General features: G+C 37.0%; 1 protein-coding gene and 1 long non-coding RNA gene across 3 annotated transcripts; one reads left to right on the top strand and one right to left on the bottom strand.

Annotated features, from left to right (window-relative positions):
* The first annotated feature begins 4,049 nt into the window (after nucleotides 1-4,049).
* LOC114644017 (uncharacterized) lies at nucleotides 4,050-8,197 on the top strand. Of its 2 annotated transcripts, XR_007934006.1 has the most exons (7): nucleotides 4,050-4,078; nucleotides 4,183-4,280; nucleotides 4,440-4,579; nucleotides 4,826-4,891; nucleotides 5,001-5,047; nucleotides 7,012-7,160; nucleotides 7,880-8,197. It is a non-coding gene; the product is annotated as an uncharacterized LOC114644017 (long non-coding RNA). The 2 variants fall into 2 exon arrangements; XR_003714871.2 differs by having other exon boundaries at nucleotides 4,056-4,280.
* Nucleotides 8,198-8,559: 362 nt separating this feature from the next.
* On the bottom strand, nucleotides 8,560-9,554 carry LOC127526502 (serine/threonine-protein kinase pim-2-like). The gene is made up of 2 exons (XM_051922071.1): nucleotides 9,448-9,554; nucleotides 8,560-9,094 (listed from the first exon to the last, which is right to left on the bottom strand). The coding sequence occupies exons 1-2, from the start codon at nucleotides 9,511-9,513 to the stop codon at nucleotides 8,648-8,650; spliced, it is 513 nt and encodes a 170-aa protein (XP_051778031.1). The 5' UTR covers nucleotides 9,514-9,554; the 3' UTR covers nucleotides 8,560-8,647.
* Nucleotides 9,555-23,375: the final 13,821 nt, after the last annotated feature.

Below are 23,375 nucleotides of genomic sequence, written 5' to 3' on the forward strand. Positions count from 1 at the left end.
GAAATAAGAAAATCCGCGAAGTAGAAACCATATGTTTATATGGTTATTTTTATATTGTCATGCTTGGGTCACAGATTTGCGCAGAAACACAGGAGGTTGTAGAGAGACAGGAATGTTATTCAAACACTGCAAACAAACATTTGTCTCTTTTTCAAAAGTTTAAACTGTGCTCCATGACAAGACAGAGATGACAGTTCTGTCTCACAATTAAAAGAATGCAAACATATCTTCCTCTTCAAAGGAGTGCGCCTCAGGAGCAAAGCCTGTCAGAAAGAGATAGGAAAGCAAACAAATCAATAGGGCTGTTTGGCTTTTAAGTATGCGAAGCACCATGGCAAAAAGCTGTTGAAGGCGGCAGCTCACAGCCCCTCTGTCAGGAGCAGAGAAAGAGAGAGAGAGAGAGACAGAGTTTGTTTTTCAATCAAAAATCAATACGTGCCCTTTGAGCTTTTAAGTATGCGAAGCACCGTGCAGCATGTCGCTTCAGGAAGCAGCTGCACAGAAGGTAGCAACGTGAAGATAATCTTTCAGCATTTTTAGACGAGCGTCCGTATAGTCTAGGTGTGCGAACAGCCCCCCTGCTCAATCCCCCTACGTCAGGATCTGAGAAAGTCAGCGCAAGAGAGAGAGAGAGAGAAAAGTAAGTTGGGTAGCTTCTCAGCCATCTACCAATAGCGTCCCTTGTATGAAATCAACTGGGCAAACCAACTGAGGAAGCATGTACCAGAAATTAAAAGACCCATTGTCTGCAGAAATCTGCGAACCAGCAAAAAATCGGCGATATATATTTAAATATGCTTACATATAAAATCCGCGATGGAGTGAAGCCGCGAAAGGCGAAGCTCGATATAGCGAGGGATTACTGTATATGTATATGTAGATATGTGTATATGTAGATATGTATATATATGTATATATGTTTATGTATATATATATGTTTACATAACCTCTTTAACACACTACTTCTCCGCTGCGAAGCGCGGGTATTTTGCTAGTATTATTATAAAATTAAGATACCTTAATTATTTTATTATAAGATACCTTAATTATTTTTTATTATAAATTAAGGCATGAGGGTTGCCCTGAACATGACATAAGCTACATAGGGTCTGACAATGGGTCCAAGGATTTCATTCCGATACCTAATGGCAGTCAAGGTGCCATTGTCTAGCCTGTAGAGGTCTGTGCGTCCCTCCATGGATATGCCTCCCCAGACGATCACTGACCCACCACCAAACCGGTCATGCTGAATGATGTTACAGGCAGCATAACATTCTCCATGGCTTCTCCAGTACAGTGTCCATTTTAGGACATCCTCCTCCCTCCGAGAAAACTCCATCCTTCCTACTACCTTCGAGAAAATATTCCTCCTCCCTGCAAGGAATCCCCTTTCAACCCTCCTCCCCCCTCCCACCACCATCTGCTCTCAGTTCTCCTCCCTCCGAGAAAACTCCATCCTTCCTACTACCTTCGAGAAAATATTCCTCCTCCCTGCGAGGAATCCCTCGTCACCCCTCCTCCCTCCTTCCACCACCGTCCGCTCTCAGTTCTCCGATGTCCGTTATCCGCCTTCCACCCTCCTATCTCCGTCACCCCCCCCCCCCCCCCCCCCCATGCCTCTGCATGACAGCATTTTCGTTAAGGAAGTGACGTAAAACTCTAGGTCCACCTTCTTCACAAGTTCATTTGCCAAAATATTTGTCAATTATATTTCACAGTAAGAATTTACAGCACGACTCAAACGCGGGAACGAAGGTAAATGACGTTAATTACTGAGTGTCTTTTAATACTGTGTAAGTATACATATTAACACGCGTGCATTAAAATGTGTGCATTTACGGGGCGATTTCTCAGGCTTAAAAGCTCACCTTTTATTAAAAAGGTGAACGCAAAGTTTTTTCATTCTGAAGGGCACAAACCACTTCGGACTTCAGCCGTTAAATGCGCGAAAATTTCGTTACACCAGATAAATAAGCGCAACATATTATCAGTTGTATTGTATGCTTACAATACATGTAGAAATGTGTTAATCATTAATTAATAGTATGGGATGGTGTTTTTCGACTCAGCTACAGATGCCGATGGAGACCAGAACTGCTTTGGAAAAATATGAACGCCTTAGGGCCGATCTGGAAGAAGGTAGCGCAGCTCCTTGATTTAATCGATTCCATGTCTTGGTGGGTTTGCGTAGCTTGTTGTCACTGTATTTACACCTGTTTTTCAGGCTTATTGACTGAAAGGGGCTTTCATGAAAAAGTTAGAGCTTTGCTACAGGATACGCCCTCTACAAGCCAAGGAAGTAAAAGTAAAGGTGTATATTTCTGTTTTATTTAAACCTTTTAAGTTCGTATGCATAGCCCCATTTGGCCGTTTTGTTTTTTTTTCTTCAGTAATATTTCAGTTCTCTAAAAATAAACAACATTGATATTTAAAATGTAATTATAGAAACATAACATAGATACTTTACTATCAGTAGTATAACCACTTGCCAGTTGTTAAAAATATTTAAACAGTTGCACCCGTTAACAAAATGCATTGCTTTCTACAGACGTTATTTTTTCAGTAAAATGTATTGTTCAGAATGTATTTAATGTGTTCATTTATTGTGCATATCTTGTTTTGTATCACAGATTCACATGTCATTGGAGTAAAGAACCATAATCGTAAGTAACTAGCCTTAATAATATAATTGTAATGTAATTTAAATTTTATAAACATACCTCACAATGAATTATCCCGTAAGGAAGTTAATATGTTTTGCACACTGTTTGAATAAAATACATTTTTGTTAAAAATCTGAATTAGTATGTACAGTTCTGGTAACAAAATGTTTCATGTCATAGGTTTGCGTATTATCAGAAACTTATTTGAGCAAGGGTATACTCAGAAGGAGATGGTTAAAGTAATTGAAGTGTTTGAAGGAGGAAAAATATAGTAAGTTAAATATTTTCATAAATTTTTCATAAGATTTTGGATTATATCTTTATACTGTGGGAAAGGCCATTCATAATCATTTTTAGTTCCAAATTTCATTGTACCATATGATATTGTTATTGGTTCACTTAGGGTGTATTGTGTAAAAACTTCAGTATTAAGCATTAATATTTTTCTCAGTCTATAAATTAATTTTTGGTAGAACAAACATTATGCAAATTATTTTTTATCAAATTTTATCTCATAATATATTTCTTAGTGAGTTGACGCAACAGATGACGACAACATAAAAGTTTGTTCCACCAATTACAAATATTATGCATTGTTTTAAGATTTAAAGAACAGAAGGACATGGTTAATTTCTGTAACATTTTCAGGGATCGCCAACTGAGAAGACTTTTGCACAAAATGAAATTGTTTAGGAGGAGTAATGACCGCCCCAAAAATGAAATTTTTGCTGCAGTTGAGGTACCAGTATTACTGACTCCTTGATTACGGAGGTGATCATTAAGTGAATTAATGAAATCCAAATGATTTTTGTATCTTAGAGTGAATTAAAAAAGTGGCCCCCAATGAAAGGTGTTCGAGCTATGTATAGACGTGTGAGGGACTTCAGAGGAATTCGACCATGCTATCGGTATCCTGTGTCTAATTCTACAGCATATTTCATGTTTTATCTATTATTTATGTTGTTTCTTTGACTACTTGGTTAACAGTAAACACTCATTCCCTTCCTTAAATATGTGACTTCTAAAATTATTTTATTTTTTTCTGTAGAAATGATGTACATGAAGTAATGCGTCAGTTGGATGCAAGGGGTCTGCACAGACGACAGCCAGGAAATCGCAAAATTCTGAGATGCCAGTACTCAACAAAAGGCCCCAATCACACTTGGCACATTGATGGCATGTCTTATATTGGCTTTGTTTTTGTTTTTTTTGTAATGTACATGATCCATATGATAAGAATAGAAAGTTCAAAACTGTCAAATCTGAGATTCTTACAAGTTACTTTAAACCCACTGTTTTTAATGTGGATACAATGTTATTACTGTGTTTGCAGGGTTCATTTATTGAATTTTGTTTGTTGCAGGAAATGATAAATTGCATTTTTATGGAATCTGGATTCATCTGTGTATTGATGGGTATGTAGAGACAAGCTGAATCGGTATTATTGTGATCAATACTGTTCTGTTAATATTTATATTCTCTATGTATGTTTTTTGCATATTTTCATATCTTTATGTAGATATTCAAGACGTGTTATATGGCTACATGCAGGGACCTCCAATCGGAATCCACGTTTCATTGCTAGATATTTTCTTGATGCTGTGGAAACAGAAAATGGTGAAACGTTTACTTTCATTTCCAGCTAATTCCTATGATAAATGAGTTTCGTTAGCTGTATATTGTTAGCAGATTTTCTTAATATTTTATAGAGCATTTTTCTGGCTGTGTGCTTTATATTACTGTGTTTTATTTATTTTTGAATTGCTATGGCTGTAGGTTGTCCACGCCTTGTGAGAGCAGATAGGGGTTGTAAAAATTCTTTAGTTGCCATTATACAGATGTCTTTTAGATACTGTCACCATGACAGCTTAGCAGGAGTTAACAGTTTCAGATATGGGAAGTCTATACATAATCAAGTAAGTATAAAAAAATACCAGATTGTTTTATATTTCATTATTGTGGCTTTACCTTTAAAGATGAAAAAGCTATGTACAGTAGGAAAATGCACATGCTTAATTACTGCTTCATAAATCCTATCACAAGTAATATGATGTGTGACAATATCCCTTGCGAGTGTTTGCTGACAGGATTTTAAATGACTGAATTTAATATTTTGGGGGAAAAAATCACCAATATTATTATTCTGTTTTTATTTCTAAAAGCGAGCAGAGTACTTTAATGGATACCTAAAAAAATCATGGATATCTTTCTGGCAAAAACATTTTGAGGTGTGTAATGTAGATGTAATACGTGTCTCTTTGATTAACTAATGATTGCATATAGTATTGTTAGCATTTTTTCCCTTAGTACACCTAAGAAATTTTGCCTTTTTGACAGGCAATGGTGGAAGCTGGAATTTTGGAACTATCCAATCCCATACATATGTATGTATTGTACATTTATTAAAATATATATATATATGGGCGGCACGGTGGCAGTGGGTAGCGCTGCTGCCTCGCAGTTGGGAGACCTGGGTTTGCCTCCCGGATCCTTCCTGTGTGGAGTTTGCATGTTCTCCCCGTGTCTGCGTGGGTTTCCTCCCATAGTCCAAAGACATGCAGGTTAGGTGCATTGGCGATTCTAAATTGTCCCATGTGTGTGTGTGCATGTGCCCTGCGGTTGGCTGGCGCCCTGCCCGGGGTTTGTTTCCTGCCTTGCGCCCTGTGTTGGCTGGGATTGGCTCCAGCAGACCCCCGTGACCCTGTGGTTGGGATATAGCGGGTTCGATAAAGGATGGATGGATGGATATATATATATAAATTGATTCATATACACAGTATATATGTAAATGCTTATCTATTTATTAGTTGTTATTTTTCAATTTAAAATTATATTTACATAATGGAGACTGAATTCTTGTTTAAAGAACAGGATGAGCAAGAACTAAATACTATTAGATTAGATTAATTTTATTAATCCCATGGGACTAGGGTGTTGTACCGTGTTAGCCATTATGAATGTAGTGAAAAGTTCAGCAAAACGACACCTTTAATTGGCTAACTAAAAAGATTACAATATGCAAGCTTTCGAGGCAACTCAGGCCCCTTCTTCAGGCAAGATGTAAAGGGGCCTGAGATTCCTCAAAAGCTTGCATATTGTAATCTTCTTAGTTAGCCAATTAAAGGTGTCATTTTGCTGGACTTTTCACTAATCCCATGGGAAAATTCAAACACATACAGCAGCAGACTCACAGGATAAATAATATAGCCAAACTATCAATCAGTCGATAAGCAAATAGAAATATAATGTGTATTGTGCAGATATTTCAAAAACAACTTCACGAGTGCCCCTAGTGGAAGCATTGAATTGCCTGATAGCAGTGGGCAGAAAAGACCCCGATAGGTGCATTTTAACACACCATGGTAGAATGAGCCTGTGGCTAAAAGTACCCCAAGACAGTGCCTACTGGAGGGGATTTTTCATGATGGCATCCAATTTTGCCACAATCCTCTTTTTTACAACAGCTTCCAGTGTGCCCAGAGTTTGCACTGTGATGGAACAGCCTGTCCTGATACGTTTGTTCAGGCATTGTACTACTTTTGTGCTCAGGTTGCTTCCCCAGGAGACTGCAGCATGGAACACCACACTGGCTACTATGGACTGGTAGAACATTTCCAACAGTTTGCTGCACACATCAAAAGACCTGAATCTCCATAGCTAGTACACTCTGCTCTGGCCCTTCTTGTACAGAGACACTGTGTTGTCAGACCAGTCCAGTTGGTTACGTGAATCCCCAGGTACTTGCAGCTCTGCACCTCTTCCACGTCGTCCTTCCCCGGATGGTGACTGCTCAAAGGCTTTTTGTCTTGCTGATACTGAGTTGCAGGTTGTCCTGGCACCACAAGACAAAGTCCTCTACAAACATCCTGTACTCTTGACTCGTCTCCATTATTAATGCAGCCTATGATGGAAGAGCATCTGAAAATTGAAAAATATGAGTCAGTGTATTTTGGAAATAAAGATGCTTTTTTTGTGAAGGACCTCATGAAGTAATCAGCAAAAATGCTGTATTTTTGAGCATTATAATGATTCAGTATTTAGCTCTACTGTATTGCCAGTAGGAAGTATTGGCTGGTACTTATCTATATGGAATCTTCATGTTAACCACATATAAGAGTAGCTTTTTCCAGAAACGTGTTTTCCTTTGCATCACATTTACATGTGTTTAGGTTACTTGGCATCCTGAAGTTTTGGTGAATGTTGTAACTGTGTGTACCTGTGAGAGAATACAACAAGACTGCCATGCTATTCACAGTTGCTTGTGTTTGGATACACTAGGATAGTTGTCTACATCACTATAAAACAGTTTAATAAGAAAATGTTTTTTATACATTTCATTCTGTTTCAGACACTGTGTCCAATATTGCTTTTTACCTCTAATTGAAAGGCAGCTTTACTCTGAGCGCATTGAATAGAACAACCACAGGATTCGTAAGCAGACTCTAGCTTCAGGACCATTTGGAAAACCAGACATGCTTTATTTTTGTCCTCCATCCGGTAATGTTATCTTTAAACACAGCCTATCCAAATCTATTTTCATGCTTACCTTATAAGGTTTTATGTTTAAACTATTTTGGACAAAACTATGATAACATATTTAAGCCAACTATTAATTATTTTGTCACATTTGGTTTTATCAGTTAGCTCAAAAACTTCAGCCTTGAAGAACATAAACTGTATAAACAATACTGTCAAAAGAAGCAATAAATTTCTCTCTCACTGAACTACACCACAAAAAAGTTAGATGGTTAGCTCAATTCTTTCACATAGGGCAACCTTCTGTTTCCCACATTTTATTTGTTGCCATAAGGCTGCAGATTAAGGTTCTAAATATTTTAATATCAATAGTTTTGAGAAGTCTTTGATTCCCAGAGTTATAAGCATTTTGAATTCCAGCAGTTGTAAGAGTTATTAGGTACTATTAAAATTATTTTTCTTTGTAGGAATCTTGTGTGTGCCTTTTGAGTGTGTACTGACTTCCTGTCATGTGATTAGTCTTGGCTTGTTTTCCTGTATCTGTGTAACAATATTCTGTGCTTTTATACTTTACCACTGCAAACAAATTTCCCTCTGAGATAATAAAATCTGCCAAACCTAACCCATTGTCTAATCTGTTTTTTGTTTATTATATGTATTTTGCATACAGTATATGGTATTATGAAGAGTGCTCATTTACTGTTTAATCATTCCACTCATTTATTTTTTGTCATAAATAGGAACTCCACATTTGCTGTGCACAATTGATGATGATCTTCAGCAGCATGCAGACACTATGGCTTGTGAAAAGGGAGCAACCCTGACTGTGGCCAATGTTGCTTTCAGGCAGTTGTGCTCCACTGTGTTTACTCTCCCCAGATCAATGGATGGTTATTCAGTTGATGATGCTGTGGCTTCCTATCTAACGACTGCAAATCACATCACAACCCTTATGGTCAGAATGAATCTGATTGAGCCAGATAACTTTGTACAGGCTTTTGAAATATATGAAAAAATCATCAATTCTTCTCATACTAAATAAATTTTGTTGTTGTGAAAATAAATTGGTTTAATCATACTTTTTTGAGCCTGTACACATAGAAAGGTCCATTATAACAATTTAAAATAATCCAGAGGATATTTATATAGAACCTTTTGTATCCTTCCATAATCTATGTTTAACCATTATCAGTCCATTAATTTTATGAACTTGCACTGATATTAGAGTTCCTTGTGGCAGGAGAATCAAGCACCATTTATGAATTTGTTGAGTACAACTTAGATGGCTGTTTTTGCTTCTCTGGGAGAGAAATTATTTATTTGCATCAGAATTCTATAGTCATAACATCAAGAACAACAACATCATCAATATAATTGTATGCACTTTTTTCCTGTATACAGTATATAATTTAACAACACATTTTAATGACAGGAAAAACTAAACATTTTATTTTCCTCTTGGTGATGAATAAAACAAAGGTCATCATCTAAAATATTTCATTTTGTAATTACCAATGGTATCCGTAATGTTTTTTTAAATCAGTGTTGTCCAATGATTTTAACAGAAGAACTAGGTTTGAGGCCGAAATTCTTTCCGATGGTGTATATTTTAAACATGTACATATTAATTGTGTGCACAATGAATCAAATTTGTTTAAAGCATTTGGAGCTGCCTCTGTTGACATTAACTGGCACAGCTCTTTACAGGTCTTTACAGACCATGGTACAGTGTTTGTGTACAGCTCTAAAAATGTTATGCCGATGGACCATATGTCTGAATGTACAGAACAAGGTTGATAGGTTAGCAGACATTCAGGAGCTGTGTAAATAGCAGTACCACCAAGAGGTCCACTTAAAAGGCCAGATATTTTGCTCCCCTGCCTTAGCGAAACTGAGTCGCGAACATTGGCTAAACCCCAGTCGGTAAGATAGGCCTTTTTGCTGCTGCCTTCAATCTAGAAGACAAAAATTACAGAAATTAAAATGAATTTACTTAATGAAACACAAATGATCAACAAAGCATATGTTTGTTGCCTAAACAGAATACATGTTTACCCTGCGTTTTGCACACAAGTAAACATAAGCTTAGAATTCAAAATGTTAAAATTGTGATTGTGACTGATATAGAAAAACATCCCAAAACAGCTATTTATTTTTATATAGCACAGAATCACACAAAGAATGTCTAAATAAGCTTTAATAGGCCATGTTTAATTTACAAAAGAGGAATCAAAGTGAAACAATACTAACACAGTAACTCTTTTGTTTCCCTTGTATTTTCAATTTCTGTTTAAAAAATATATCCTACCAGGATGTTTGCAGGCTTCAGGTCCTGGTGTATTACATTCTTGGAATGGATGTATTCCACAGCCATTGCCACATCAAGTGCAACGTAATTTTTTTCTTCTGCTTCTAACTACAAAATGAGAAATGATTTGTAAAATCAACCTGAATTATCCAAGTAATATTTAATGCATCAAGGTCAGGAAGTTATCCTAAAAAAGCTGATATGAACTTGTAATTTCCAGATATAATTTTATTTATAATGCTAATATCTATATTACTATAAACAGTAAAATCACCACTGTTAAATTAACAGTGCAGAGATGGTCCATACTTTCCACATGTACAATTTAAAATGTTACCATAACACTATAAGTATCTATCTATCTATCTATTAGAAATGATTTAACAGGGTTAGTTTAGCTGTTTACCCTTTTACGATGCCTTTTGTAGCACTTAACAAAAACTACAGATAGAACTTTTCAGCTTTAGCATTAAACAACAGTTCTTTCATTTTTTAGGTTATCATGGAGCTACATTACAAGCACATAATGTGATAACTACACAAATAGGAAAATGAAACAATTTAAAGCTGCCTGAGAAAGTGGAATGTTAAATGGCAAGCTTTTTTACCAAGGATGCAAAATGGAACTAGTTATAAAGGTATCTTGAATAGTCTATAGGAAGAATGCCAGAAATAATAAACATATTTATCCTTTAATAATCAATATTTTTGTTTCCCTTTTAAAGGAGTATTATTGCATTAATATTAACTTGCATGAATAGAAAGCAATTTTTTCACATGACACAGTGGTAACATAAAAAGATTTAGAATGGATCAGAAAAACAACTAACAATATCCTTTTTTAGAATGCGTATTTTCAAGTAAAAACATTGCTAATTTTTGAAAACTTAATTTAAAAGGTTCAAATGTCAAAAACTCTTGTTATATCAAGTTAAAGACAACAGAACATTCCATACCTTCACTGGACTGTCTGCACTGTGAAGTACAACGTGTAAACTTGCTCCATGGACATACTCATTTACTATGAGTATATACTGATCTTTTTTGGTAGCAGCCAAGAATCTAACAATATTTGGATGAGAAAGTCTTCTACAGATAAAAAAATACCGTCATTAAACTATAACTATACATAACATGTTTATTTTTAAGGAGAATTGTAAATGAAGACTTTACAACACATTGTAATGTAAATATCCTTAAAAAATTCTATCATGTTTCTTTTTCTTTAATACAAGCTTTTAGAAAGGTTTTCTTTTACATTCAATTGTCTGATGTTCACAGTTTTCAGAAATCAACAATAAACTAAACAAATTTAAACAATCAAGTTTCACTACAAATAATATAAAGGGAGAATAGAACTTACAAACAAACAAGAATCTCATGCAAAAAGTCATTACTGTCATCAACAGGAATCTTCTTTACTGCTGCTGGTGTTCCCTGATATGAACCAAAGTACACCGTTCCAAACGACCCTGACCCCACAGCCAAATCAGGATTGAATTTGATTTGTCCATCATCAACATATGGAACTCGTGGCATGTACACTTGTGAAGGCAATGAAACAAAACAAAAATAATACCGTTGCAGTAAAAATAACAAACATACAGACAACTAAAACAGTTAAGTTAAATGAGGCAGCAAAAGTCTTACTAAACACCAAACCCTTGAACATAGCACTTATGCATTTAGAAGAATAAATCACCTTTTTTTTTCAAAATACAAAAGTATTGCTTTTCACTATGTCTGCATTACAACATACTGTACCTGGAGGAATTGCATAATGAGGAGGTGTTTGAACATCAGACTTTAATGAACCATCTTCCATATTTTCAGCAATTGCCAGTGAACAATGTTTTTTACTAGATGACACCATCAGCTGAAGAAAGTTATGAACATAATTTACTTTCAATTAACAATGATTTTTCTAATGCAGTAAAACAATGGCATAAAATGCAAAGCACATTATTTTTATTTTATTAAAACTGTATTTCAGTCTTACCTCAAAGGAAAAGCTTCCTGAAAGTTGTGCTATTAGGCAAAATTTTAAAAAGAAATTAACAAAAAACTCCAGACAAAGAAAAACAAATTAATAATAATCTAGGTTTAAATTAAATTAATTGTAAAAATATTTCAATACCTTGTAAGTTGTCCATTGTTGGTTTTCTCTAAAGGAAAGGAAAACACAATCATCAGTTAAATGTGTATAATGTTCTGCACATTCTGATTTCTCAGTTTAGGTAAGGGTCAAGTGCTGCTCTGTTATAGTTAAACTTTAAAGAAGTGAAAAAGAGTGTATGTGTACTTTAGCAGCAATGTAATTGTAGTAAATTTTAAAATCACTAACACTGTGCTTCCCTATAATGAAATAAAAAATAATAATCTTGGTAATCTGGAATACATCAACTCATGTAGTAGAAGGAGAAATTGATAGTTAAAGAAGTGTCTGGAAATACTTAGAAATGCTTAGCTGTTAACTAAACAAACAAGCATGATGGACTAAAAGGACTCTTCTTGTTTGCCAATTTTTTTTTTTATGTTCTTAAAGAATATTCAATAATCTTTTTTAAATACTCACCTTACAACTGGTGGAACTTTTCTTCAAATGGCCTGTAAAGTATTAAGAACATGTTACACTGATGAATAAGTCTAAGAAAATAAATGTATAAAATTTTTAATTCTACAAACCTGAGGTTTCCTGCAAAATTGGATTATCCTGTTAAAAAGTAATGTTTTTATTTTTATTAATGTGATGATTTCATCCCTCTATTGATAAACAATTTCTAGAAATATTTTATAATAATCTGTAAATACTTGTCTGTACCATTGCTGCATTCTCCACTAACATGGATTTTGTTTGTGTTAAGTTTTCACTTTTAGATGCCAAAGAAAGCTGTCCAACACATATCACATCATCTAAGGAGAAAAGAAAAAACATTAAAAATGCCATATTCAACTTCCATCTGAATATTATTTGACAGTATGTTTCACTTGTCAAGAATCTTGATCATAAAAAAATTAGAAGCAATTTGTTAATTGCAAAATAAGGCATTATCTTCTCTGTGGTTATTTTATTCACAGCAATATACACCATTCATTATCAAGCAATATTTATTTACACAGCAAAATTACCAGTGTTACAATGACTCTTATGGTGTCAAAGCAACACTTTAATGTGTTTACATATAGAAACCATGGACCAATACACAGTAGATGTTTAAAGTGTTAATTTACTACTGCACATTTTGGTTTGTAGGTAATATTTCTGTGTTCATGTTTATATTAAGTTTTCGATTAAATGGCAATATGTTCAGTACGTAACACAGTTTAAACTATTAAAAGAAGTACCTAAATCTCTACGACCAACATATAATGTTTTCTTCCATATATCTGGAATTTCATTTAATGAGAAATACTCCTTCTCAAAATCTGATTTGGGCCATCTTGATCCATCCGCATTGCACAGTGTGTACTGAGCTTCATTTCTCTTGTCATCTTTCCAAAACATTTCTTTGGCTTTCTCTATTATATCATCATAACCATCCAATGGTTTCATTAAAAATTTAGGAGGCTCTTCTTCCAGCATTATCTTATGGTATTTTCCAGGGTTTTTTTTTGTTCTAGGTCTCCACTCCATTGCCATCACCTTCACCTTAAACAAAAATTGTATTTAGTACTTTGATATAAAATTCACAAAAGATACTAAATATGAATTAATGTGCATAAAAAAGAAAACTGTATGATTAAGACAGGCAGTGTGGCGTAGCAGTTAAGGTTTTGGGCTGCAAACCCACAGCTTGTTGGTTCAAATGCTGGTACTGACACCACTGTGTGACCCTGAGGAAGTCACTTCACCTGCTTATGCTGCAAAAAACAAAGTAATGTAACGAATTGTACCTCAGATGTTGCAAGTTGCTTGGATAAAGGCATAAGTCAAATAGATAAATGTGTATTATACATATAGGAACTATTTCATTTTCAGTTAAGTCATCTGCAGCAAACCTTTATAAATGAGGGTTTCTCCTTTTTAGATAGTGCAAACTGCTTCTTCTTCACTGATGTTTTCTCTTGGATGGCTTTTTTCATTTCATTGAAAATTAAAGCAGCATCTGCCAAAATATGTAGCTTTCTTATTAATTTTTCAACATTGTGTAAAATAACTTATAAAGTAACATAAAAGGTTTAAATGCTGGTTATCCTTTTACACTAAATTATTACTACAGAGATACAAAAAAGTAAAATGTACGTGTTGTTTTTCTTTAGGGAGATTAAATATTACTGAAGAAAGAAAAAAAAACTAAAACGGCAAATGGGGCTATGCATACGAACTTAAAAGGTTTAAATAAAACAGACATATACACCTTTACTTTTACTTCCTTGGCTTGTAGAGGGCGTATCCTGCAGCAAAGCTCTAACTTTTTCATGAAAGCCCCTTTCAGTCAATAAGCCTGAAAAACAGGTGTAAATACAGTGACAACAAGCTACACAAACCCACCAAGACATGGAATCGATTAAATCAAGGAGCTGCGCTACCTTCTTCCAGGTCGGCCCTAAGGCGTTCATATTTTTCCAAAGCAGTTCTGGTCTCCATCGGCATCTGTAGCTGAGTCGAAAAACACCATCCCATACTATTAATTAATGATTAACACATTTCTACATGTATTGTAAGCATACAATACAACTGATAATATGTTGCGCTTATTTATCTGGTGTAACGAAATTTTCGCGCATTTAACGGCTGAAGTCCGAAGTGGTTTGTGCCCTTCAGAATGAAAAAAGTTTGCGTTCACCTTTTTAATAAAAGGTGAGCTTTTAAGCCTGAGAAATCGCCCCGTAAATGCACACATTTTAATGCACGCGTCTTTATATGTATACTTACACAGTATTAAAAGACACTCAGCAATTAACGTCATTTACCTTTTTTCCCGCGTTTGAGTCGTGCTGTAAATTCTTACTGTGAAATATAATTGACAAATATTTTGGCGAATGAACTTGTGAAGAAGGTGGACCTAGAGTTTTACGTCACTTCCTTAACGAAAATGCTGTCATGCAGAGGGATGGGGGGGGGGGAGGTGACGGAGAGAGGAGGGTGGAAGGCGGATAATGGACATCGGAGAACTGAGAGCGGACGGTGGTGGAAGGAGGGAGGAGGGGTGATGGGGGATTCCTCGCAGGGAGGAGGAATATTTTCTCGAAGGTAGTAGGAAGGATGGAGTTTTCTCGGAGGGAGGAGAACTGAGAGCGGATGGTGGTGGGAGGAGGGAGGAGGGTTGAAAGGGGATTCCACGCAGGGAGGAGGAATATTTTCTCGAAGGTAGTAGGAAGGATGGAGTTTTCTCGGAGGGAGGAGGATGTCCTAAAATGGACACTGTACTCCAGACCATTTCACATCTGTCACATGTGCTCAGGGTGAACCTGCCCTCATCTGTGAAAAGCACAGGGCACCCGCCAGTGGTGGACCTGCCAATTCTGGTATTCTATGGCAAATGCCAATCAAGCTCTACAGGGCCCACTAAAGGATGTTGGGCCCTCAGGCCACCCTCATGAAGTCTGTTTCTTTTTGTCAGAGGTCAGAGACATTCACACCAGTGGCCTGCCTGCTGGAGGTCATTTTGTATGTTCTGCCAGTGCTCATCCTGTTCCTCCAGTCCTGCTGATGGGTTAATGACCTTCTCTGGCCCTGTCCAGCTCTCCTGGAGTAACTGCCTGTCTCTTGGAATCTCCTCAATGCCCTTGAGATTGTGCTGGGAGACACAGCAAACCTTCTGGCAATGGCACATATTGATGTTCTATCCTGGAGAAATTGGACTACCTGTGTAACCTCTGTAGGGTCCAGGTATCGCCTCAGTAGTGACATTGACTGTAGCCAAATGCAAAATGAGTGAAAAAACAGATGAGGAGGGAAAAATGTCAGTGGTCTCCCTCCACCTGTTAAACCATTCATTCCAGTTTTGGGGGTTGTCTCATTGTTGCCCCTCTAGTGCACCAAAGCAGCTGAAACTGATGAACAAGCCCCTTTGCTACTTAACTGACCAGATCAATAGTCCACAAGTTTCCTTGACTTGATGCTATACTCTCATTAAAAAGTGTTCCTTTAATTTTTTGAGCAGTATATTTTAATGTAATATTGTGGTTTTATAAGTCACTACACACATTACTGAAATACACTCAATGATAGTTTTGGATATCCCCTCACACTTCACAAATGCAGTAGTTTACAAACATCATATTTTAATTTTTCTTTGAAAAGCATGAAATATAATTGTGTTGACTCAACTTATGATTACATTTTTGCTATGTATGTACTATTGAGGGACTTTTTTTTTAAATCAGATAGTCACTTTATTTTAACAAGCAATGTATAAAAAATAAAAAATAACCTGTTTACTCTTTACTCTCAGATCACATTCTATTTGTTTATCAAGCAGAACTGAATATTTTAATTTTCTACACAATACTGTAATAACCGTACAGTTCAGCAGGCTAAAATAACACAGTGAGACACACAAACACACTCACTATGCACACACACTGCAGGTGCCATCATTGGTTCCCCTGTGGATGGGACTGTTGAATCAACACAATGGCTGTACATGCTGGGGTCTTGGCACATGTTGTCCCAGTAGCATGTGAGGTGTCACCAATTGTTACCCTGCTCCTCAAGAAGGCTCTGTCTCCTTCTCCCTGTTCCAGTCTCGGTTCAAGGTTGTCGAGATGACAAAAGTATTTTTTTCTGAGATGTTCAATATGTTGAAAAAATTGCCTGTGGCCAGCATCCAGCGTAATGTTTTGTCTAAATTCTCCACTCCTCTTTTTGTATCATTATAGTCCATTATCATTTCTGGCCATGGCATCTCCTATCCCTGTGCAGATCACATTGTTCACCAAGGATGTGTCATTTGTTTAGACAAACGTTAATGTCTTCACTGGCCTATTCTGTGTTGCCAGCAGTTGAGATGAGAGCTCTGGTTTATTTTTCCGTATTGTGCTAAGCATTGTTACCTTCCTCTTGAGGAGCTACTGTCCCAGTTTGTGTAAAAGTTATTGCAAATGGCATTGTGGACATGCAGCTTATGTCATGTCCAGGGTAACCCTCATGCCTTAATTTCTCACAGCAGTTCCTCCATCTGACTTCCCTTTGTTAATGAAATGACATCCTCTTCTGTATGTATGCTCTTCTGTATCTCTGTGCTTTCCCTTGAGCAAGTTATTCATAGCTTTGCTCTGGGTTATCATTTTTATGCAGATGATGCTTAGATCTATTTCAGTGTTAAAAGTGACACTTCATCACAGCTTTCTCAGCTCACAACTTGCCTCAGTGAAATTAAAGTAAAATTAAAACCTGAACAGAGCAAAACTCTTTAAAATGAAATTGCAGCATAACTGAACTCATGCAAAGTGGCACTAAAGTGCAACTTAAGAAAACAAGCTCCTCTTTAACCATTCTTGGTGATGATCTCATCAGACTTTCTTTTACTGCAAAGAATCTCGGTATCACTTTGATTCCTCCTTTTCTTATTTCACCCATGTAAACCATATTAAGAAACTTTCTTACTTCCACCGGTGTCACATTTCTTATGTTTGCTAATTCCTTTCCTTTTCTAATGCTGAGAAACTTGGCCCTGCTTTTATCACATCCTGTATTGATTATTGTAAGTCACTACTACTTCACTGCTCCTTGTGTGCTACAGGATTGAATATCAAATTCTGTTATTGACCTGCCCGTTAATGTCCTTTGATTCTGTGCCCCCCACTAACCTGCACTCTGTGGGTGACAGCAGGGCCTTCAGCTGTATATAGCGCCCTGACTGTGGAATGACCTCCCAAAATTAATGACATCAGCTGACTCCATTCATTTGTTTTAACTCATTTGTTTAGGAAGACATTTAACAGACCTGACATTCGGTCCTTCTTTCAGTTTACCCCCTCTATCTGTCCAGGTACTCAGGGTTTGAATTTTTATCACAATTTCTGTTATTTGTTCAAGATTTTTTTGTAGTATTATATGTTGTATTTTAGTCTGCATTATTGTCTTTTATTCTATTTGAATGTTTTGTGTATCCTGTATTTATCTTTATTTAGTGAAGATATTATTTGTAGCCAATGTTATATAGGTCATGTTGTTATTTTTGAATTTTGGGCTGGGTGCTATATAAATAAATTGTGTTCTTATTAGTATTTTTTTTTTTTTTCTTATGATGGCCCATTGTTTCTAATAATAAGTGACAAAAACTAGAGCAGTTCTATATAAGGCAATTCGTATATTGCATAATTCAGTGTAGAATATGTATTGCCATTTTCTTCACATACATGTTTAAAAATATTAGATTGGCTTAAATGTTTATTCTAAATTGGTTAAGAACAATATTGCACACATGCATAGTACATTTTAAAAAACATAATCACTTTTATTATTATTAACGTTTTACTAAACTCTAACGTGGTGTAAACATTATAATTATATTGTATACTTCGTTTCATGAATGTAAACGAAAAACTATTTTCAATTAACACAGATCTTGATGATTTTCATTTTGTTAGCATGTTAAATGGTTCGCACAGACCCGAACACAATGTAAATGTTAATAGTGTATTTTACAGAAACGATCCATATTCTTTAGTTTGATGTATGACACGACGTGATGGCAGAAACCCTCTGAATTTCACAATGATTCGTATTGTTTGGTTTCTAAACGGGCCTTTGACCCAACGTTACTTTCCGGGCTTTGCTGAGACCTGCCGAAACCTTCCAAAAGTAATTTTATGAAGTCAGTCCTAAAACAAAGGTGACACCACTTCCGGGTCTAAAACTGCAGGTCTACAACTGTGGCTGTAAAACTGCGGTGACGTATGGTGCTGCGGCTCTGCAAGTGGATGCTACTCCTCAACCGGTGTGGGATGAAACCCCACCCCTTGAGGTTGAATCTGATCCTCTCACACGTCTGCAGTTTTAATTTAGGCAGATTCTGGCTTCATTTAAAAGGGAGCAGTGGAATGACGATGCCCTGAAATTTGAAAAGAATGCAGTCGTTCTGATAGAAGGCCAATGCACATTACATCCCATGCCACAGGGTCCTCACTTTGTGTTGAATAATGATCTGTTGTATCGGGTAGCAGAACAAGAGGGAGAGGTGAGGTCCCTGCTGTTAGTTCCATGGGCTTACCTGTGATAAGTCTGTGAACTAGCACATACACACCTACTGGGAGCCTATTTGGCTCCTGTCCGGAGTGCCAATTGCAGCAGATTCCTAGGAGGGACCGTGCTCCTCTAGTTCCATTACCTTTAATTGATGTCCCTTTTCAACATATTGGGGTCAATCCGGTGGGACCCCTAGAACCCTCGGCCAGGGGACATAAATATATAATGGTCCTGGTAGATTATGCTACCTGGTTTCCTGAAGCTGTTCTGCTGCGCTCAGCTACTTCAAAAGCTATCGCACTGGAATTGGTAGAGGTCTTTTGCGCAAGCCTTTTACCTCACAGACATTCGGGGAGACTGCCAAGCTACTACAAATAAAGCATTTGAAGACCTCGGTATATCATACTTAAACCGATGATCTAGTGGAGAGGTTCTATCAAACTCTCAAACAGAAGTTACACAAGGTAGTCAATGAGGACGGAAGGAAATTGGGATCAGCTCCTCCCACTCATCTTTTTTGCATATCGGGGAGTCCCACAAGCCTCCACAGTGTTCTCACCTTTTGAATTATTATACTGTATAGAAGACAACCCCAGGGCATATTAGATATTTTAAAAGAAGACTGGGAGAAAGAGGCTTTCCCTTCTACAAATATTTTGGGATATATCGCACAGTTACGCGGTAGATTTGAAAAGATTAGACCCATACTAAAAACACACATGGAAAGGGCACAAGCAGCCCAGGTCCGGTGTTATAACCGTGGCACCTCTCTTTGGGAATTCCACCCGGGAGATTGGGTCATGGTTTTAGATCCTACATTGCACTCCAAATTATTGGCTCATTTGCAGGGCCCATACAAAGTTCGTATGAAGTATGAAGTAGAGGAAGGCGCTGGTCGATTATTTGTTGAAACAATCAAATCGTCGTCCCAGCTAGCAGATTTATCATATCAATTTGTTGAAACTGTGGAAAGACAGCTCTCTCTTCACTAATATATTAAACCTTAACTTCGGAGATAATTTGACTCACCAACAACAACTGAAGCTCGAACCAGTTATCCTGTCCATCCCAGAGGTAGTCAGTGTAAATCTAGGATGGACCTCCCTGGTTGCGTGTGACATTGTGACGAAGCCTGGGGTTATAGTCAGAGAATGCCCATACAGAATTCCCGAGCCAAAAAAGGCTGAAGTGGAGCTGGAGATCAGACGAATGCTGGACCTAGGTGTGATTGAGGAAAGTTATAGTCCCTGGTCCAATCCTATCTTCTTGGTCAGTAAGACAGACGGAAGTTGGAGGTTCTGCAATGACTTCCATCTGCTTAACCAAGTCTCCCAATTCAATGACTATCCGATGACCCGAGTGGACGGCATCCTTGAGTGACTAGGACATGCCAAATTCCTGACTACTCTAGATATGACTAAAGGGTACTGGCAGGTTCCCTTAACGGACTCTGCTAAGGAAGAGACAGTGTTTAGCACCCTTAGTGGGCACTCAGTGTATCATGTTCTCCCATTTGTATTACATGGGGCACCTGCAACGTTCCAACGTCTGGTGGACAAAGTGCTCTGTCCTCATAATTCGTATAGTGCTGCCTACATGGACGACATTGTTATCTGTTCCAGCACCTGGGCAGAACACATGCAGAATGTTAGAGCTGAATTGCGATCACTAGGTCTTGGAGACCTTGGTCAACAAGCTGCCTTCCCACTTTTGGCCAGTTGAGTCAGTGCTGGGTTGGTCAATATGATGAAAGGACCCTTCTACCCAATGATTTCACTGCTCAGTTATCTCAGATGACTTTTTCATTGCAGGCAAAAAACTTGGCAGTAGAGCAGTGGTGCAAAGTACCATGTGAGGATATTGAGTAGGGAAACAAAAGAGATGAGAGTTAATAACAGTTTTAAAATATTGTATTATTTATACTTTAGTACTAATGACTAACAACAGAGATGCAGTATACATAGCTTATCAGCAGCTCTACTCAGGGTATGCTAAACTAATGTTGTGAATCTTAGAATAGACTTTTATCTTTAAAGGGGTGGTACTGTATTTTGCCCATTAGATTCATGCATGTGGATGCATTTTTGTGTTCTGGTTATGAACATTTATAGGATGTGTGCAGATTAGCCTCAGTAATACACATCACTAATTCAGCTATTTACTGTTTTCACAGTGTTTTGAAATCAAGCATTGCAGCATACCCAGGACAGAAATGCAGCTAAAGCAACTATGTACACCTTTGTAATGGACAGCTGGGATTCTTACCTGGCTGGGATGCCTCCATAAAGGAGAGACTGGGGGAAGGGGATTGCACAGGGCAATACCCCCCTGATGTGCTACAGTGTCATGTATTTGGAGCATGGAAGCTCAACCCTGCTGGGGCCCATGGCCACTGCCAGGGGGCGCATGGAGAATGGCTGAGCCCTCCTCTATAGGGCTGCTGCCACACCCAGAAGTGCCGCCGGAAGCAGATTGTGCAACTTCTAGAGCATTTCTGAGTGCTCTATAAAAGGGTCTGCCTCACTCCATTTGGAGAGCCAAAGTTGGGAGGTGGAGGGCAAAGCTTGTGGCAAGAGGACTGCAGGCGGACCAGTGGCAGAAGAGGGAATGAAAGGAAGAAAGTCATTGTGGCTATTGTGCTTGCTAGACTGTGCTGTATAAGGTGGGAAACAAGGGGAAAACATTTCCCACGCTTAATAAAAGTGTGTTGCATGCTGGATTTGCCCTCAGTGTCTGTTGTATCTGGGGTTTGGGGAGCCATATGCCCCCCGGTGTCCACAACCTAAAGCATGCAACAACTGAGATCTTCTAAAGCTAACTTTCCCTTATGTTTTGGCTAAAACTCATTGCACTAACCAAATACCATCTTAATGTTTATGCTCTGTTGTGTCATAAAACTGCATAATCTTACTAAATTTTGGTTTTGTGTATTTCTACCTCTGCCTTGATGACTTTCAAGTCAACTCCAAAAGCATCCAAAAGACATATTTAGTATGATGAAGGACTTAGAATGTTATAAAATTAAAAACTAGAGCACAGATCATACTTTTTTGCATTTCAGCTCTATCAATGTTCAAATGTGTCTAAGTAAAATTAAGCATCATTTTCACGTATGGCATTAGGTATTCTCTTTGATGCTGCATTCAGACCACAGATATACAATTTAAGAAGATATACTGTATAATGTTAGTAGTAAGTGCAGCTCAAGCAGCAATGAATTATTCAACAGGAATCAAACAACTGAATATCATCATCTTGAAGACTAAAGACAGGTTCAAATGGAAAATGTCTATTAATACTGTAAGTCATTTAATTCAATCTTAAATGCATCTTGTATAATTTATTAGTTCAATCCTTTTTTAAAATATCTACAGTACCTGCCTTTTCAATTAACTAAACATGTGCCTATTTTGCTTGCAAGTTGCAGTCACCTGATTGATGTGCTATGATTTTTTAGTCATAATGTCTTAAATACATCTAGCTTACCCTTCTGCCACCAAATTAATTCATTTTGTACCAATAAGGTACTTATTATTGTGAATGAAAATTCAAACAGAGTATGAGAGATGTGACAACAATTTCTGAATTTTAATTTTATTTTCTTTTACAGTAAACTTGACTATTAAATATATTTCTTCTAATGTTTAATGCTTCTATATAAGAAAAATCATGTTTTCTGTTTCTGTGCTTTTTACACTTCTATGCTGTATTCACTGCTCATTTGTAAAACTAACAGAAATAAATCTAAAAGATATTGATTGGTTAGATATAGCCTATGTGGACAAAGGTTCGAGGCAAACAGCAGGCAGACACCAGATGTAGAGTAAAAAGCAATTTCTTTATTCTTGGTGGCAGAGAGACCACTGCAGCCCCTGTCAGCTTGTGTCACTGTCAGTTACCAGCAATAGCCCAATCTTGCGGGGGGTGAGTTCCCTTTTATAATTGATACATCTTACAGAGATAGCTTAGCATGAGACAAGATTACACAATTCTTTGGGGGGGGTTCAGTAATATGCCCAAAAGTTACAACACATTTGTTCAAAACAACTTAAGAAGAAGTGAAAGAACCTGTTAATGCTGATTTAATAAAATCACAAATGTTGAAAATAAAAAGATTAGCAGTTTTCCTGAGTACAGACTAAGAGTCAGCAGTTTGACAGAAATGTTGCAAGTTTGTCCGTTTAGCTTTGCGTACACACTTAATTTTTATATGTAAGTCTTATTAATAAGCAATTAATCTATAGCTCATTAGTTTAAGTAAGTCATATTAATAAGCAATTAATCCATAGCTTATTAATACAAACTAGTAATATACTTATACTGTTAAAATGATTATACAGGTAATGATTTTTCTCTTTCTCAGTTCCCCCCTTTGAACATAAAATGTTCACATTAGTAATTTAAACAGAGTTGGTGAGTTCAGCATCATCATACTCAGGAAGCAAAGAGGCAGTCGGGGAATCATGGGACTGTTGGAAGTGGAGAAAATAGGACTTTGTGACAGAAACGTATGCCCCTAATATGTAGGTGCCCGCCTCATGAAGTGATGGGTTCTTTAAAGTAATAATTAATGGATTACAATTATTTTCTGAGCATTCCCCATTAGTATGTCCCTTGATAATAGAAAACCTTGTTTTAAGTCCATGCTGTTGAGCTTTCCAGTGTTGATAACCCCAGTCATATTGTCCTGTATTTGCAAAAACCTCATTCCAATTTCCACACTCAGATTCACTAGACGAAAAACTGAAGTCAGATTCATAATAGGTGTTGGTCACACAGACATATTTTTCAG

The sequence above is a fragment of the Erpetoichthys calabaricus genome, chromosome 2 (assembly GCF_900747795.2).
Source record: "Erpetoichthys calabaricus chromosome 2, fErpCal1.3, whole genome shotgun sequence".
Taxonomy (NCBI): Eukaryota; Metazoa; Chordata; class Cladistia; order Polypteriformes; family Polypteridae; genus Erpetoichthys; species Erpetoichthys calabaricus.